Raw genomic sequence first — 20,029 nt, forward strand, 5'->3', positions numbered from 1 at the left:
AGAGACCACTTTATTAAAATCACTTTTTTTAGTAGAAAACATTCCTATTTAAAGGTGAATGGAGTGACTAAGGTAACCAAATGTCAGAGTCCTAAGGAAGAAAGTCTGCAGCTGTTTACTGATGCAGTTTGGAACCAAAATTTAATAGGTACACAAGAGCAGTAGGGCACGTGAGAGCAAATTCTTCCCTGTATCCTAGCTATGCCTTTCACATAGCCCTGAATACCCCAGCTGGCCAAAATACTATGGGCAGAGGTGGAGCTGGAAGCAGATTTTTTTTTTTTTTTTTATTAAACCATGGGCTAAAGGTGGCCATCTTGACAACAGAGCTTTCAAGACAATATTAGACAACATTGAGCTGATATGGTTTGATTCTTAAGAGAATGTTTAATCTAACTACTGCTGGAGTTAAGGTTGTAAATATGTGTCTAGAATGTGTGTCCATGGGGTGGGAATAGAATTAAATACTCAGTTTAAGTGTAGAAGCTAAAACTAAAGTTGAAGGTAAATTTAAAAAAAAAATCAGAAAGTTATGAAAATACCACAGACTACCTTAGGTATGGTCTTGTAACCCTACCCTCTCTATTCAGAATATTTGCATATCTTCAGAACGGATTATGAATAGGATGCTTCACAGCATCCTATCAGACATTAATAAGATTACCCTCAAATCATAATAATACATGTATGCCATTGACCCTTCTATTCACTCTGCTTTGAGAAGACTGCGGTACCAAGAGTTCTCCTCTTACTCTTCATATAAAGGCTAAAGTGAAATGTAGTTTCTCATCTTCCCAGTATACTTCTGTCATGTCAGACATGGAGTCATTTTAAAACCATGTATATTCCCTGTTGCTGCCTTCAGTGCTTTGGTTCCTAGCAGCTATAGAAACATTAGCTGGTGTCTACATCCAAGGTTATACAACTTAATCCAAGATGGATGTGATTTTAAGGTGGCTTCAGCCACAAGTGAGAAGTGATAGTATGGATTTTAAGAAGGCCACAGAAACCAGGGATCCTGGCCAAATCAGAGGTATCAGAGGCTTGGCGTATCACACTTACCTTACATAGGATAGAATAATGGGGCAGAGTTAAATTGGCTTGGGGTACTTGAGTGGTTTTGCCATACTTTGCAGTATTTTAGGATTGTGGGTCTGGGTAGGGTTGTTATAAGCTTATAACTTTAAGAAAAATCCAGTGTTAAACACAATGAAAATGTTCTGTCAAGACTTCCTTCTTGTATACAGACCTGTATTTATAACCTTATGTCCAGCTAAACACTCTTCAAAATCTGAGAACACTGGCAATTTGACAAATGGTTGGATTCCACTACCTTCCTCCCTACCTCCACTTTGATAATACATTGTATATTCAGTACAAACCATGGCATCATTGACCATCTCTGCTTTTTGTGGTCAGGTGGGAACCGCAGGAAACCATAAGTGATTACAGATTCTGATCTTACAAACCCCTTTGCACATAGAAATGTCCATTGTAATCTGGAGTTTTGTCCACAGGATTGAGACTATTACTACACTGATTTGCTTTCAGATGAATGGGCTGGTGCCCTCATTTGAAAACTCCTGACTGGCGACATAAAACATAAAATGGAGAAGTCTAAGGCTCCCTTTGTATGTTATTGATGCTTTGCAGCATGTATGTTTGTAATGCAGCTTCAGAAAAATATTCTGTGTATTTACTGAAATAGCTACTCATAATAAAGCAACATTAAATGTCTAAAGGAATATTTGATCCTTGCTTTTTTTTTTTTATTTGGCTGGTCCTCAGACTGAAGTAATATGTGTGTTAAATTGTATTTAATTCCAAAATAGTACACCTCTACCTCGATTTAACACGAATTCAGATATAATGCAGTAAAGCAGCGCTCCGGGCGGGTGGGGCTGCGTGCTCTGGTAGATCAAAGCATGTTCAGTATAACCTATAATGCAGTAAGATTTTTTTTTTTGGCTCCCAAGGACAGCGTTCTATTGGGGTAGAGGTGTATAACCAATGTTTTAAGAGAGCCACTGAAGAAGCACATTTGTTCTTACCAAATCTGAAATACCTAACTCCTGCTTAGATGCTGAAGCAGTTACAAAAGAAAAAAAATTTACAAAAAATAAAATTGAAAAACACTTGCCATTTAAAAACAGAACTTTTTTTGTACTGTGAGCAGAGCAGTTCAATTTTTAATTACTCATGGGCTGAGAATGTGTTCTGAGAAAACAAGTTTTAAGAAGCCCCTTTAGCATCAATGCAATTATACTGTAATACACCAAAGCAAATCAGATGTTTGAGTAAAACTGGCATTGATATTTTTGTGATACTAAAATTTTTAAACTACCAGTAGGATTTATACAGAGTTCTTGTTTTTTAGATTCCTCATGGAGGTATAATCAAGTTCCTAGATCTTCATCAGTGGTACTCAGTTCTCTGGGAACTGAGCTAGTGAGAGAGAGGAGAGAGCTAGAAAGGAGAACAGATCCATCTGTTAGCAGTCTTGTGGATTATAGTCACAGGAGTGGTGACTTTACATCTTCAGCATGTATGTATTATGCAGGTGAAAGCTTGCAAATGCATAGGTTGTTTGCTTAACTTTTTGTTTGTTATTCCTTTAATGTTTCATGTCACATGTAAAATATAACAAATGTACTTTAATTCTTTATTAACTCAACTTAATTTAATTAACTCAACTGGTCAAACATGTAGATAAGAGTTTAACTTGCTGTCTAATTGCTGAACAGTTATCTCTGTCTAGATCCGGGTTTGAAAATGCCTTTTATGCATTTAACTGTAGATACAGTGGCAAACTATTTACACCAAGCTGCGGGGATCTGTTGAACGGAGCTCTGTGTTGAGTGAAACATTCTATTGCCTTGATGTGAATTTTCAGCAAACTTCTCTGCTCCCTCAACTTCTCAGCCTATTTTCCAATGAGAGACTTGTTTAACCTCTTAAGTGTTCCCCAGTGGATGGAGAATAAAGTATAAACTAGGTTATTTGACTAACAGATCTATACACTGTGTCCCTCTTTCCTAACTTGTCTCTTGCCTGAGTGAATCAGCTCATATCTCACATGTAGACCATTTACCTACCAAGAGATTTCTACCATGCATCTTTTCAAGAGTAGAATGTGTTGAGAAAACAAGTGCAGAACAAAAATTACAAGTGAGTAGCTGTTGGCGAGTGGAATGCACATACAACCAGCTTGAGACACTTACTTATAACCTCAGAGGGCTTTATAAAAAACTTAACACAGACTAATATGACTTTGGGGTTCAAAGCAATCTTTGGACTTGAGTATTTTAACAGAACCACATAATCCTTATGCCAGGCTTTCTTCCTATTTAAGCTGTTTTGGCCTTTGTAGAACCTACCTATCCAAGGAAAGACTCCTCACATATCCTTCTCACACCCAGTACACCAGTGCTTTAATGGTGTCTTCATGTAAAACTCTGCAGAATCCCCATTCTTATGGGTATGAGAAAATAAAGGAAAAATATAGGCCCCAGTTCTGCATTGTGATGTGGGTAGTCAGTCTGCTGTGCTTGCATGGAGACTCTTTCAAGTCAGTGGGACTTCCTGCATGTACAGATCACAATGCAAGATTGGGGTGCCTTAGTGCCTAAGGAAAGGATCTCTGTTTCCTTGCCAGTGGTAGCCTAGCATTAAATAGTGTAGAAACCTTGCTATGGCCCTAGTTGTGCAAGGAGAGCTATTTAGAAGGTTTCCTGCACCTGTGGAGAGCTATTTACTTCAAAGGGGTTCTGCCTGTGCAGTTCTCTTTCCAGTTTCAGGGCTTGTGTATCATGAGTTCAGAAATGTCATGTGATGCAGTGGATTATAATGCTATGCTATACAGGGAAACATTTGACTCCAGTTAATGAATTCAATTTTTAAAAAACAAGCAAAGCAGTTTGTTTCGTTACCTGGTTGCTTATCTGTTCCTCCTTTTTAAAAAAGATTCACTTTCTCCCAGCCTCCTTCCTTAGGGGAAAAAAGGTTATCTTCAGCTATGGCTGCTGGTCTTTTGGGGCTCAGACATAAAACAGGAACCCTGGTTCAGCTGCTGTAATGTCGAAGGAGTTGCTCTGGGAGTTAAGTCCTTGTAGTGGCTACATTCTGAAGACAAACTGCAGGATCTAAAGAAATCATGCATCCAAAGCAGCAGCAGATGGATAATTAAAAAAAAAAAAAGCAGGGGAGGAGAAGGGAGGGCAGCAAATTAGAGGACTCAAGAATAACATTTTAATTGGCTGGTTGGATCATATGGCTGTGTTAAGCCAATTGACATCTGGATAGCAAACTGAGCAACTGAGAGCAATAATACTAAATGATTAGTCATATGACCCTGTCTGAGCCAACTGGATGGTTGAGCCATTGAACAGTGGAATAGACTCTAAAGTGTCAGTTGTTCATGAAAGCCAATGTTAGTAATACACTTGTTAGTCAACAGTTACTCTTAGTATAACTAAATTTTTTACTGAGGGATTATTGAAATTATCGGTTTTTTTTTTTTATTGCATTGGAGTTATTTGACCACTTAGATGTTAAACAAGATGCTTTTTCTTTTCACTGCATCTGATTATCATTCCTATTGAAGTTGTAGGACATTTAAAGATCTCTAACTGAAGCAGCTACTACTAAACTTAATCAGTAGTGGCCACATAACCTTTGAGTAGTTTTTGAAACTACAGTTTCTGTTGTCTCTTGTTTTCAGGTTTAGCTGGGATTAAGTATTCCACAAAGCTGTTAAACTCCTTTTTTTAAATACTGTAACTATATCAGAATGCCTTTATTTTGGGAGAGGAGCAAATATGCTTTATCTATAAATTTTGCATTCTCGACATATTTTAATGACTGTTATATTTGTCTCTGAAATTCTTAGACTGATCTGAATATTTACTTCAAAAGGCCCAAACTGGTTGGAGATTGAAGAATAGGTATTAAATAGAATACTGTTTATATATGCAGTTTGCTATTAAATATAAGTATTGTGCTTACATAATGTCAGTTGACAGATATATTATTTTAATGTTCATTAAGTTGATCCCTCCACACGAGGAATGCTGAATCATAAGGTGGTAGTTTAAATAAAATACAGATAAGGATTGTGGGGTATGTGCATCTGCTGTGGACTTAAACTGAAACCAGTGCATTATCTGGAATCTACTTAATAATCTAATCCTGTTCACTAAGAGAACAATACTCAGTTTAGACTGTCTACAACCTATCTTGCCAACCTTTAAAGTAAATGAGTACAACGTAACCCTAGACTCACTGTAATTCAGTTGGATAACTTCTAAATGACTGTACATTTTGTGTCGCTTTCTCCAATTCTTCTATTGTAGATCTTCAGGATAGACCTGCCTCTTCATATGCACAAGGAGCAAGACCAAAAGATAATTCATTGAGCACTTTGAGGCTGAATACATCCATGAACCGCCAGCTGCCTTCTGAACATGAGTCATCTTTATTCTCCGGAGTCTCCAGCAGGAGCTCTTCAAGATCTAACTATCCTACAAGGGAAATGGAATCTTCCCAAAGGAATATACAGCCAGAGTTTACCCACATTGCCATTAGAGATGAAATTCCTTCCATAAGCAGCACTGAAAGGGTTGCGTCTCAAAGGTCACTCAGTGAGCCTCCAGCAGATACTGAAGGAAGGCGTACAACTAGACAATTACTATCTCGTTTAGCTTCTAGTATGTCATCTACATTTTTCTCACGGAGGTCTAGCCAAGACTCATTAAATGCAAGATCATCAGATTCTGAAGATTCATGTATTGTCCCAAGAGTTCAAACTTCTACCCAATCTAGCACTAATGCAACTGCACGTCCTGAAGTTCCAGGCATTCAGACACCTGAAGCTTCTCAGGGATTTAGCTTCCTTAGACGAAGATGGGGTTTATCAGGTGTTTCACAGAATCATAGTTCTGATTCAGATCCTGAAAGTTACAGACAAGAGTCTGAAAGTAGAAATACAGGATCCTGGTTATCATCATCTCTAAGAAATAGATGTACACCTCTCTTCTCCAGAAGAAGGCGAGAAGGAAGAGATGAATCTGCAAGAACCTCTACCTCTGACACACCTGCTAGATCACTACACCTCTTTAGGAGAAGAGAGTCTAGCGAAGAGACTCCACTTGAAGCACAGAACAGCTCCCCTGGGGCTGCTGCCAACAGACCACCAACACCAGCAGTATCTAGCAGTCCTACAACTACTGCTTCCACACCAGATTCAGCTCACAGTAGAAGAAATTCTGGAATATCAGGAATTCTTCCCGGATCTTTATTCCGGTTTGCAGTACCTCCAGCATTGGGGAGCAGCATATCTGACAATGTTATGATAACGGTAGATATTATTCCCTCAGGTTGGAATCAACCAGATGGAGAAGAAAGTGACAAGTCTAAAGTATTACCTTCAAGAGATCCTGAAAAACTCCAGAAAATTAAAGAGAGGTAAATCAATATATTCCCAGTCAATAAAACATCTAAATGGGTTAATAGACTTAATGAGACTTTTCTTTAAAGTTATTTAAAGGGGCCTCTTATTTTGAGATAGTTGCAGCTCAATTCTGTGGCACCTACAATGTCACTATCTTCAAACAAACTTGTTTTAAACTTTTTCAGGTTTGAGAACTATTTGTCAAAGGGATTAAAGTTTGGAAAAAAAATGCCATACACGTGTAACTTCCACCTCTATTTGAAAAAACTGCTTTCTTCCTACTCAGCCTCCTGTTAGAGGACACTGAAGAGGAGGAAGGTGACTTATGTAGAATCTGCCAGATGTCATCTGCATCTTCTACCAACCTCTTAATAGAGCCATGCAAATGCACTGGAAGTCTGCAATATGTTCATCAGGAATGCATGAAAAAATGGCTGCAGTCCAAGATTAATTCTGGTAAGGTAGACCTTTTTTAGAACAAGGTCTTTTCCAGATTAAATGAAAGGTGTGTTGTTGGAATGACTAACTATTGCAGTAAAAATCCTACAATCTTGGAAGGTCATTTGATTTGTTAAATGTGCAAAACAGTTGGATACAAGCCAAGAGAAGCATGAAAATTCTGAAAGGTATACCTGGCAATCCTAGTTTGTCTTTATACATGTAATTTTCAAAGTATCCCAAAATACTTCGGGATTTCTGATTCAGTTTCTGGTGTTGCTGGGATTTACTAGTAAGATGGTATAAATACTCTACTGTGTATTTTTTTATTTGTTAAAATACCTTACATTTTTATCATTTCTTCAGTAGTATATATGCTAAGTTGGGGGGAGAGGTAGATATGCTGGAGGGTAGGGATAGGGTCCGGAGTGACCTAGACAAATTGGAGGATTGGGCCAAAAGAAATCTGAGGTTCAACAAGGACAAGTGGAGAGTCCTGCACTTAGGACGGAAGAATCCCATGCACTGCTACAGGCTGGGGACCGACTGGTTAAGTGGCAGTTCTATGAAAAAGGACCTCGGGATTACAGTGGATGAGAAGCTGGATATGAGTCAACAGTGTGCTGTTGTTGCCAAGAAGGCTAATGGCATATTGAGCTGCATTAGTAGGAGCGTTGCCAGCAGATCAAGGAAAATGATTATTCCCCTCTATTCAGCACTGGTGAGGCCACATCTGGAGTACTGTGTCCAGTTTTGGCCCCCACACTACAGAAAAGATGTGGAAAAATTGGAGAGAGTCCAGTGGAGGGCAACGAAAATGATAGGGCTGGGGCACATGATTTCTGAGGAGAGGCTGAGGGAACTGTGCTTATTTAGTCTGCAGAAGAGAAGAGTGAGGGGAGGATTTGATAGCAGCCTTCAACTACCTGAAGGGGATTCCACAGAGGTTGGGGCTAGGCTGTTCTCAGTGGTGGCAAATGACAGAACAAGGAGCAATGGTGTCAAGTTGCAGTGAGGTTGGATATTAGGAAACACTATTTCACTAGGAGGGTGGTGAAGCATTGGAATAGGTTACCTAGGGAGGTGGTGGAATCTCTATCCTTAGAGGTTTTAAAGGCCCAGCTTGACAAAACCTTAGCTAGGATGATTTAGTTGGGGTTGGTTCTGCTTTGAGCAGGGGGTTGAACTATATGACCTCCTGGGTCTCTTCCATCCGTAATCTATGATTCTATAACTTTTTAATTATAATGACTTTATAACAAGGTACAGTATGGCAGAGTTATAAGTATTGTGGAACCTTAGCATTCCTTAGTGGCATCAAATCTGCTCAAATGAATGCCTTGTTTTAAGGAATACTAACATTATTCATAATAGCCATAGTTTTAAACTAGTTGTTCAGCTGCAGAGCACATGAAAGTGGAAAATTTGGGAAATCTTTCAGAAAATGGGCAGTCCACATCTTTAAAAGCTGGTATTGCAGTCCAAAAAATCTCTGTTCATTAAAAAACTTCAGCACTTAACAGTTTTATGCTGCTTTTAGGTATTGGCCTATATATGTGGATGGCATTGAGATTAAAAGTGGTTTTGGGGTTTTGCTGAACTGTCATAGAGGCGCATAAGATATAAAACAACTAAACTTTGACAAAAAAGTCTATTGTTAAATCATAACCCTGTAACAGATGTTCCCTACAGTGACTTCAACACTTGCTGTCATACTGCCTTTTTGTTTAATCTTGCTATGTAAAATAAAATTGACTCAATCACTTAGACCATAACATCTAGCCTTGAATATATGATCTTACTTTCTTGTTTTGTTTCCATCAGGTTCTTCTTTGGAAGCAGTAACTACCTGTGAGCTGTGTAAAGAGAAGTTGAATCTTAATCTTGAGGATTTTGATATTCATGAACTCTATAGGGCACATGCAAATGAACAAGTTAGTATATTTTGCCTAATTTGGTAAGTGTCAGTCTAGTGCTGGAAGTTTGGTTTTTTGGTTTTTTTTGTTTGTTTGGGGTTTTTTTTTTTTAAAAGAGAAATTGGTCAGATACCATGTACATAATATAAATGTTTTTAGGCCATATTCTGTCCCCTGTCTAAGTGGAGCAAAAGAAATGAGAATTGGATGCAGATTCTCTACATAGTCCCTAGTAGTGATATAATTTCTCTCCACCTTGTAGTCTGTCTGTTTTTAGCAGTTACTCTACTTGATGTCTCTGAAATAAGATTATATGAACCTAGAAATACTGGTATGAACCTAGGATCATATTCCAGATGGATTCAAGGTGGTAGTCTAGCTTTCTGCATACTTAAATGTCCACATTGCAGGTGTGATAAAAACTCCTTACAACTCCACAATCTCTTCTAATTAGACTGGTAAACAAACTGAAAAATTTCCCCCTAAAATTTGCTATCCTGCTGCTTGCCCCACCTAGACAAAAACAAAAATGAGGCCCTGAAATAGTCACTCACTGCTTAAGATATCAGCTTACTTAAAAAGAAACTCTATCTTCCTTTTTTCAGTTGTTTCTAATACACTTTTTGAGTGCATATAGTGTATTTTTTGACTACTAGACACGTATGTATCCTACAGATGGCTACTGAGAGAGTACAAAATGTTGTTCAGAGGTTTTTCCTATGCTTTTAGCTTGGCACTTTACCTTTGTGAATACAGTACAACCTCAGTTATGTGAATAATATTGATAAGTTGAAATAACTGAAATTCCAGATTGGAAATTTAAATGTAATTGTTAAATAAGAGGACGTGACCCAATTTATTCATAACAAGGAAGTTGAAAGCTAAGGTTTGCATTATGTGTACTCTGAATCAGCTCTCAACCTAGGCACCTATGTGGGTGTCCAAGACGGAAAAAACACAATTAATCTTTTAACGATAAGAATCCAGTCACTTGGGGCCAGATCATGAACGTACTACTTGCATCGGTTAGCAGATACTCACAGAACTAGTATAGTTGAAATCAATGGGACTACACCTGGAGTAATTGCTCACTGGTGGGAGTATGGGATTTGCAATTCGTTCCTAAGGAGCTGACTCTTAGTTTAAAAAAAAATAAAATAAAAATTGCAACACTATTGTATGCAGTGTAGTTATAGTCTTGTCAGTCCCAGGAGATTAGAGAGACAAAGTAGGTGAGATAGTATCTTTTATTGGACCATCTTCTGTTGGTGAGAGAGAGACAGCTTTCAAGCTTGTTTTTCTCACCAACAGAAGTTGGGCCAGTAATTGCTACACTAGTCATTTCAAGTTCTTTTGTATTACCCTACTTTAAAACTTTATTTTCTCTGCCATTAATCATTAACTATTGGAAAGTTAGTTTCCTTTCCTCCTCCTCTCCCCCCCCCCCTTTTACTGGATGAAGTTGCATACATTTTTCCTGTTATCTTTCAATGGCTCTCTCCAGTTGAGAGAAGAGAGGTTAGAGGGCATTTTGCTTTCTGCTGTTCAGCACTGAAATGAGCTGATAGTTTTGGGATCTATGAAGAAGACTACTTAGCCATAATAAGTCCTGATCCTCAAATCTTGGCTCACGAACTACTCCCATTGACTTCAGTGGAAGTTCTTGTGGGAGTAAAATCTATTTTCATGAATAAGAGTCTTGATCAGGCCTAATCAGTTTTTAGTTATGATTTCATAACTACTTGAAGCACTAAGAAATGTAGTAGGAGATATTTTAAAGCTTCTGCATCTATTATCCTCCCTCGGCATACTACCATTGAACCTTGGCACTGGTATGCTTTTCATTGTTGAATTTTTCTCCTATCCCCTTCAAGGCAGACTATGAATTTATCAGCTCTGGTCTCTACCTTGTAGTGTTGTTACACTTGTGTGAACAACGCTTTTCTGATATGCTGGGAACTGCAAGTGAGGCCAGCACACGTGTCAGGGTGAGTGTCTCATTTTGTGGGTAGCCTTGCTTGTGTAAACATTCAGGTTGTTATTTGGTGAGTTTTTACCTTGCTATGCTCATACACTTACAGCTCATTTCCTGTGTACTTTATTTTGTAACCTCTAAAATGTGGTTGTACAGTCTAGCATAATGAGGCCATGATTTTAATTGGGGCTTCTAGGTGCTACCATAGTACAAATAGTAATGATAAAATCATAGTTCTTGTCTTCGTGGGAATTGCATCATGCAATATTAAAATAAGTGTATTTTGCTGACAAGACTATTAGTGGTTAAAATAAACAGGGCATTGAATATTTTGGAGATCTGCTATGATAATGAAAACAAATGTGTTCAAAAAGTCAAAATGTAATTTCACAGAAGTCTGAGAGGAGCGAATCTTAACTTGAAAACATCTGATTACAAAATCTACAGTTGTGCAAGATGTACAATTCCAAATATCAAAATCACAGATGTATTCAACCAGTCTTAAAGATATCACAGTACACTAATATACTGGTAACCCTTTATTATACTACTAGGGCCTGAACTTGTAAACACCCATTTGCAGGATTTGGCCCTTAGTTTGCACTTCTGTATTACATTGTAGCTTGCCAATTTAGAGTGCAATTCAAGAAATAACTAGAGGAAACTCTTCCTAGTCATATGGTTGGATATTTATCCTTAAATTGGCGCTTATTTAGGAGTGTAATAAATTATGTACTAGTAATTCAGTATCATTGGAAATCTTTCTTTGACCAAAATCTGATGTAGCAACCTAGTTATATAGCTAGAAGCTCTTTGGTATCCTATAATGGAAAAAAGCTCTTTAGCAAATTAGCTATTGAAAAGCTAGTCCTTTTAACAAAAAGAAAAACTGCAGAAAGTGTGAACCTATTCCATGAAACCTTCGAATTATCAACACATGGCCATGTCTGTTTTGCTTTGTACCAGATAGTATGCCTAGACTTTAAACATTTGGGGTAGGGAATTTGACCCTAATCTCCTACTCTGCAGGGTCATGTACATTTATGGTGCTACACGTATAAAATATATTCTTATCACTGCAACTTACAATTTATGGTGTATTGAATGTGGTTCTGAAGGCAGCTATAACTAATAATTAAATTTTAATTGCTAAAAATCTAGGTTAAGAATTTCAGCGATGCCATGGGATTTGTATACCCCATTTTCATGAAAGCTAATGGGAAACTGGGCACTCAACTGTCTGAGTTCTGAAAATCTCCACCCTAATCTTTTAAAGCATTAAAGTTGTAATTAGTGACTTATTTTATTATATTTTTAAGCCTTCTATTTACTATAGTTTGCATAGGTTCCTTAGTGTAGATTCTCTGACCATCATTAGTCAAGTGGGTTCTACTTCCCCATAAAATCCTACTATATTCAGATTAATGTAGATGAAACGAGTTCACATAATCAAGTCATTACTCATTAGATCAATTTGTATACCAAGTTAGTTTGGTTTTTATATATTACAAAATGTCATTATATAAATGACATTTTGTAACACTAGGGACGAAAAGGCTTTTATTAAATTTTTTCCCATTTCCATAACTGACTGACTGTATATTTGACTCTTAAATTAGACATGTTTTGCAGAATATAGAGCATGAACATGACACCCTTGACTTCACTGTCAGGATTATTTTTGACACAGCGGCGATTCACACTTCCAATTGGTATTACACAATAGTCTGATACAATGTGCCTTATTTTTTTAAACTTTTAAACTTTGTACTGATGGTTTATGCTGATAAGGGCATAGAGTGATTGTCCCTTGGGAATGGCTTTGGGGTAAAGGCATAAAATGCATAGTCCTTTTTTTTTTTTTTTTAAAGAAGAAAGCAAACCTCTGTGCTAACTTGTTGCAAGTTTCTGCAGATTATTTTGCAACATTTAAATTACTTTCTCTTTGCCTTGTTTCTAGTTTATTAACCTTGCAAGAACTCTTCAGGCACATATGGAAGATATTGAAAGTAGGTGGTTTTTCCCTCAGAGATTCGTTCAGTTTCACTTCAGGTTAAGTCAACATAAGGAAACTAAACTGAAAATCCTGCTTGCTATAGTACCAAACATAAATGCTGAAGCTGGCTTGTGAGTTTATACAGCAGTGGCTATTTTATCATGTAACACTGGAAAGGTGGTGCAGGTGAATTGGCGTCTAGATTAAGGGCTGAAATTAGCTTTCCTAAATGTTTATAGTCTGTTGGGGAGTGGATTTATTTTTTGAGACCAGTAGGACTATCTTCTGTAATTGAAGCCTGTGCATAACAGTACCAGGATTCTTTAATTATTCAGATTAACTTGTCTCCATTTATTGGAATAATTAGTTCCCAAATTGTAGTTTGTGGTCACTTGGTGGTGACCTGCAGCCTGTTACCTTTTTATAGGGGTTTTATTAGGGGAAGGCAGCTTAAATTGCAGTTGAGACCACTTAGGCGATGCACATCCCTTCCTCTCTGGCTCCCCCAACCTGAACCATTTTGGCTATTCCTTTGTTTGTCAGCACCAGCTTTTGTGATACACACAGGCCAGTTGGAAGACCTCTAGCAGAGTGAAAGTATAGCAACTGGGTAAACTTTTCACTACCTAGTTCCTGTGCCCTGGGCTACACTGGCAGAAGCCCGCATAGCCTAGTGCTTAAACTTGCATGGATTTAAGTGTTGTGTTTTGCTTGTTGCTACGTGTAGACATTGGAAAGATACTGATGACTACTTTGATTTGTTAACCTCAGTGTACGGATGACTCTTTATAGAAAAATGGAATACAGGTCATAAGGTCTGAATATGATTTCCATCCAGGAGATGAAGTGTCCAGAGTACTATAAAGATAATTCTTTGCTTGTGCTGCAGGAAACAAATTCTGATTTAGTTTCATGGGCCTGAATATATGACTTCATATGGTACTGATCTAGTTGTTAGCTAGCTAATATTTTTCCAAAACCAAGGTGACCAGCAGTTTTTTATAAAATAACTTATTCCTCATGTAGGTAGTTGTGTTCCTTTTATAGTACAAACAAATTCTGGAATGAGCCTTGTTTCACCTTGAGTTTGATCTGCAGAGAATTTGACAGGTGATCTATCAATTGGCATAAACACTGAGTTTGGGAGTCTGAAATTGTAAAAACTGTGGTGAGGGAGAGCATATTTAATACACAAACTAATTTAGTTTTTGAGGGGAAGGGGAGAATTGAGGCCAGACTTCCCTTTTAACTTACACTTAGGCTTGGCACAATTGAATTTAAATTGGTAGTCATCAGTAAATGTTTTTTACCTGACACAGAAATCAATGGAAAAAAATGTCCAATAATAGCAATCTGAGCATAGCTTTCCTTGCACCCATAGGGATGTGGTATTATTGGTGTGCAGAAAGCCCTCTGCAGCCTGTAGGGTGGCCCTGTTCACTCACTCACTTTCTGGGTGTGTGAGAGCTGTCCCGAGAAAGGAGGTGTTCAGCAGTGGGTGACCCCCCCCACTCTTGGGGGCTTGTCTTCCTCCCTGTAGTCCTGGCCAGAAATGTCTGCTCAGTCCCACCAGCACCACAGCCTTCCCTGCAGCCTCCGCTTCCAGGGATCCAGTTTCCCCAACAATGCAGGGAATCATCTATAGCCCTGCTGTGAAAACTGTATTAAATTGGTAAAATTGGGAGAGGGAAGGTTAAAAATAAATACTGATTGATTGAATTTACAACCCCCCCAAAAAATTGAATTCTGCCACAGCTACTTATATTGCAGCTATTCATGAACAAGTTGTTCCTGAACGCAAGTAGGTTTATCCAAGATGGTTCAAAAGTACTTACGCTGACAGTTTTCCATATAGATGATCCTAAGCTATCTCCCACTTTAGTGCTGTGTTAAGACATACTTGCTGAAATTCTTTTTTCATACTAAACAGTTCAGGGCACTAAACAGTAACAACTGCATTGCTCACCCAAAAGGCAGTTGCACTTCTGTGGTGGTGGAAGTGATTCCTGTGTGTACACAAACATCTTAGAGCATGTCAGGATGTGTGTTGCATATATGTACATCACAATTTTTTCCACAGCTTGCAAATGTGTATTCTTTCCCGTTTCCCTCTCATGCAGTTCTATATAAATTTTTACCACCATTTTCTATAGCACATAGTACTAGAGAATCTCTGAAAATTGTTACTTCGAAGCAAAAATAAGTGACACAGTATGGCTGACAGCTTCGTAAAACTATTAATTTTCTAAAGTATTCTCTGTTTGGGATAATGAATCTTTAGATATTTTAGAAATACCTGAACATACTCTGTTCACTTTGACTTTTTCTATCCCATAACCACCACTGTTAGTGTTTCCCTGCCATAGCTACTGATGTTAGTCACCATAAAGAAGGGCCAGTTTGTACTCGGGCATGTGCAGGTGTTTAGGTGTGTGTGTTTTTTTTTATTATTTAAGCCAATGGCAGCTGCATGTAATGTTGGGGATAAATTTTTTTTAAGAGCCTGCATTTTATTTGGAAAATCTTGCATTTTAACATAGGTTTGAATGGTCTGATTCTTGTGATAGAAAATTCTGAATTTTGGTATTATAAATTAAAAAATCTCTTCTACTCACATTTAAACTAAAAACCACTTTAATTCTACATTTTACAGACCTTTAAGAAGGCTTCTGATTGTACTATATTCTTCCAACAGCTTCAGAGGATGATTCTGAAGATAGTGATGCTGGCAGAAGTTTTGACACTGCTTAATGCTGCAAGAGCCAAACAGAAGTGCTGCAAAGATGCTGAACTGAGTACCATCAATATGCATTTATTTTTTGCTCTTTAATAGAAAGCGCATTGAATATTACTATAGTTTTTAAAGCATTACTGAACTCAATCTATTGCTGCATACCAGAACACAAACAGTGAATTTGAAAAGTATTCAGCAAGGTGTGCAAGAGTTAGATATACAACGCTATATCCCCTTTGAGATGGGATGTTATGCCTCATTTTGAAAAAGTAGATTTTAAATATTTAAGGAAGTCCTATCTCCCTTTCTATTAACTTCTTACTATAGTCAGTTAGATTGCTGGATTGGTCTATCAAGTTTTTCTCCTATACTGGTAATTGTGTGTCTTTTGGGTGGCGGGACCCGTGTACTGATAGCATAAATTTTCCTTTTAAAAATGCTTATGTTGTAGTTTCTTATAATCACTTGCTTCCAGTGTTAACATAGGATGAATGGGTACTGTAAAACTACAGTATTCGGTTTCCAAATTTTATTTGAAGAGTGTTTAAACTCAACAGCAATAAGAACGTGCAAGGGGCTTCTACTATTAAAGTGATAATGATAGCTTTTTTATGTACTGATTTGGAAATTTGAGATTATATTTGATATTATGTGGATATTCCATTAAGGAAGTATTGCAGCTGTAAACTCTTGCATTTTGGCATTCCTGGCAGAAATGCAACTTGATAGGATTTAAAATCTTAATTGACCTGTTTAGCTTAAAAACCTTTTTTAGATCCCACATTCACTGTTAAAGCACTGGTTATATCAATGTGTTTTCTAGTGTTGTCACTTCTTTATAAATAAAGATGATGCATAGAACTGCGCTGGAATGTTCCTTTTTTAAACATGGGTAACTGTAGAGCTGTCTTCCTAAATTTAACATGGTAGCAAGATGTACACATCTCACCTTGTAAGTCTGGTAACTTATATACTGTCTTAATGTTCTCTGTAACCTGGGGAACAATTTACTGGTATAAAAAACTAATACCACTCTGGGAATACCAACTTGGAAGAAGTAAGGTTGAATATACATTCTTGTGATCTACAGAAAAGAGCCTTTTTCTGTAGAACATTTCATTATCTAGGTTCAGATCTCTACCTATCCTTTTTACACCTGCGTTTGGTTAGACATCTGTCAAGAAGTAGATTACTATTGACTAACTTTTTCAAGGGGAACAGATACATAAAATGGTACAAGGAGAGTCCCTCTGTTCTATACCATTATAAGTAGAATTCTTCCTTCAAGCTCAATTTGTGTAATATGCATAAGTACTCTAGAATCTACTAGTTCCGAGATTAAGAGCTGCCCTTTTGGATTATCTAGGAAATCCACTACCAACACAGGCCAGTTCTTGACTGTATATAGTTGAAACAAGTTTTAAGTGACTAGTAACATGGCTTCTACTACTTCCTGCCATGGAGGAGGTGTGGCCAGTCAAGACTCTGCTACTAGGCCTAAGCAACCTTTTGCTGGGCCCAGGACAAATTTATAACACAGGCGTCTATCCCATCCTTACAGACACACTAATGAAAGAAAAAATTAATTTTATTTTTGAAAGGGCACACACAGGCCTCATCAATTTACAACTTTAGTTTGGCCTTTTTATTGCAAAATCACACATGATCTCACAACATTTACTTTTTCTTGAGTTCACACTCAGTAGACAAAACAGCAAGGTGACTTAAGTGTTCCTGTGCCATAGTAAATAATCTACAGTTTCTGATGAGTGCTAGCTTGCTGAAACTTTTTTCAGCTTCTGCCAATCCACCGGCAGTGTGCAAAAAATTCTTAAAGCTATGTACACTTCACTAAAAATTAGTTGTAAATTTCATTAATAAGATAACTAATGGCAGTTCAAGGTCCTTCCCAAAAGTAGACTCGAGCCAGTCTCAAAGTGTTGTTGTTTGTACGCCCCCCACCAAAAAAATATCTTGCATTTAAGGAAAACTATGGCCAACATCTTTTGGTATTGGCTTCCCTAGCTTCTGAATTTTGAAGAAATGTTAATCAAAAAAAAAAAATTGTATTTGGTGTACTACAATCTAATGTTTTTTAGCCACAATCCTGAATCTTAAAATAAAAAAAAAACCCCAACACACATCACTAAGTAATGCAGCACTACTTTCTCCTACTTGTTGAAAACCTGAGTCTGATGGTAATATTACATGATTACCTTTGGAAGCCATGAGATTGGAATCGCCACAACACTGCTGTTTTTCTTCATCCGGTTTCCCATTTTGTGCATTGCTTGAACCAGGCTGTTGAGAGGCCTTGTCTGACTAGAAAAATTAGATCATGGATTGACATCCTTCAGCTTCTTTTCTTTACCTTTCTTTAAGCTCTGAAGTTTCTGGCTGCCTGATTTGTATTTAATGCCAGACATGGCACACATTAATACACCGTGACCAATGCCCTCTATGCAGCTTGAAGTACTGTTGTGTCTCAACCCTTCTAGGCACCCTGGAGGACCAACTCACTGTTCAGAATGTTGCTTCTGTTCAAACACTGCATCTGATTGGCTCAGTTAGATTGCGAGATCTGGATGCTGCATAGATACACAGGTACAATCAAACATACTGAGATTATATAAATAAATGTTTAGTCAAACTCAAATCTAAATTTTAGCCTGAATTTTTTTTTCATGGTGATGGGCTTGTGGCCCTCTATCTGGGCTCCTTGGTGGATCAGGCCCCCATAATGTATACCCATTTCACCTCACTTTACTTGGGGCCTTAACTGAATTAAAAAAAGCTAGCTTCCGTTACCACTGATGTTTACACATATTTACATTTTGCAGTGCACTCTGAACTGACTATTTGCCTCTAGTGAGGTTTACTACTTAAGTTTGCATAAGTGAGCACAATTACTGCTGTCATACCTGTGGGTATGTATGTATGTCTAAAAATAAAAAGCTGACCAGATTGCTAACTTGGGTTTAGATAGCAGTATAGACATGACAACTGAGCTTTTAATTCAAGTTAGCAGCTCAAATTCAACACCACGCATCTATAGGCTTTAACAAGTTCCTAACCCAAGTTAATAGTGTTACTGTCTCCATTACTGTTTTTTTGAAAACGTGGACAGCACCCATCTATACTTCACAGGAATCTGAACCTTTAATACAATCCCCCTAATCTGTTTGTCTATGGGGTCTGAGAATGACGTTTCTCTTGTTTAGTGACTTGACAATCAACAGACCTGGAGTGCTGCTGTCTGTGTAGCTGAGAATGCTGCCAAGGAGTGGTCACTTGATCCACAACTTCTGTATGTAAACCAGAAAGTACTATAGCTTTGCTACAACATTTTGGCTATGACTGTAAACTTAGATCTAGGGTGTCTCAACTCTGCACCAGAGTGCAAGAGTAGCTTATACTGCTGTAAATTCAGAGAAGAGCTTCCATTCAATTACTTGGTGCACTCCTTGTTCATGATTAGTATCTTTAACACTAGGGTTAGGTGCTGTTATAGAATATCAGGATTGGAAGGGACCTCAGGAGGTCATCTAGTCCAACGCCCTGCTCAAAGCAGGACCAATCCCCAACTAAATCTAAATCTGTCCTTTTAAAAGCTAGACTCGGGCAAATTTGAATGGCACCTTGAGAATTTTCCCTGGTCCCTCTACAGGAATGAATACTGCTGAATACCTCAACAAACATTCTATTCAGCCCTTAGACAACATACACAGTAGTGCCACGCATCAGAATGTTTAAAAGAATCAACAAAACAGCATTGTTGGTGTGGGGGAAAACAGGGATGGGGGCACTGGCTGGAGCAATAGGCATGAAGCTTTCTAATGTTTGAACCATTTAGATTCTGTAATAAGATTTAATGAAGAGAGATGAGATTGGCTATAGAAGCTGAGCTCAGAGCACCTAAGGAGGTGAGGGACTGCAAAAAAGGAAGACTACTACATTTCCTATTGTTCTCATTATTTTATATGTATAGAGAATAAAGTCAGCCTCCATTTCTTTGCCATTCCAATACAGTTTCTGCTCCAGAAATACAAAGAGGTGTCCGGTGGCACCTTAAATACTAACACATTTATTTGAGCATAAGCTTGTGTGGGTAAAAAAACCCACTTCAAGCTTCACCCACAAAAGTTTATGCTCAAATAAATCTGTTAGTCTTTAAGGTGCCACTGGATTCCTCTTTGTTTTTGTGGATACAGACTAGCATGGCTACCCTTCTGATACTTGCTCAAGAAATGAAGATTTCATTCCATTAAGTTCTGAAGGAAGCATACAATATACATATAAATATGCTGTTCCTTATCATGCTATCATCATTTAACTGACTTGCTTGGTGTGTATCAAATCTACCTTCTCGGATACCAATTCCTTTGCTTCACAGAGATGTGGACCTCCCTTGAGAATCTTCACTCAAAGTTTTGGTCTTTTTGCAGTCTCACTGGGTAAAATGCAACATTTTAAAGCATAGAAAAGGAAATTTGTGGCAACAGAGTACACATGCACACAGCAA

At 37.8% G+C, this 20,029-nt stretch overlaps 1 protein-coding gene across 6 annotated transcripts in view; it reads left to right on the forward strand.

Moving 5' to 3' along the window:
- Positions 1–16,368, forward strand: part of MARCHF7 (membrane associated ring-CH-type finger 7) — a 33,787-nt gene extending 17,419 nt beyond the window's left edge. For 5 of the 6 annotated variants that reach the window (XM_077830423.1, XM_077830429.1, XM_077830425.1 and 2 more), the window contains 7 exons: positions 2,378–2,545; positions 5,352–6,462; positions 6,735–6,904; positions 8,711–8,820; positions 10,677–10,790; positions 12,738–12,786; positions 15,469–16,368. In XM_077830423.1, the coding sequence (XP_077686549.1) occupies positions 2,378–2,545; positions 5,352–6,462; positions 6,735–6,904; positions 8,711–8,820; positions 10,677–10,790; positions 12,738–12,786; positions 15,469–15,524 (1,778 nt within the window). In that variant the 3' untranslated portion in view covers positions 15,525–16,368. Of the gene's footprint in view, positions 1–2,377; positions 2,546–5,351; positions 6,463–6,734; positions 6,905–8,710; positions 8,821–10,676; positions 10,791–12,737; positions 12,787–15,426 lie in introns of all 6 variants that reach the window. The other variant, XM_077830427.1, reaches the window with a different exon arrangement.
- The last annotated feature ends 3,661 nt before the right edge of the window (positions 16,369–20,029 follow it).

This window comes from Eretmochelys imbricata, chromosome 11, assembly GCF_965152235.1.
Source record: "Eretmochelys imbricata isolate rEreImb1 chromosome 11, rEreImb1.hap1, whole genome shotgun sequence".
Classification (NCBI taxonomy): domain Eukaryota; kingdom Metazoa; phylum Chordata; order Testudines; family Cheloniidae; genus Eretmochelys; species Eretmochelys imbricata.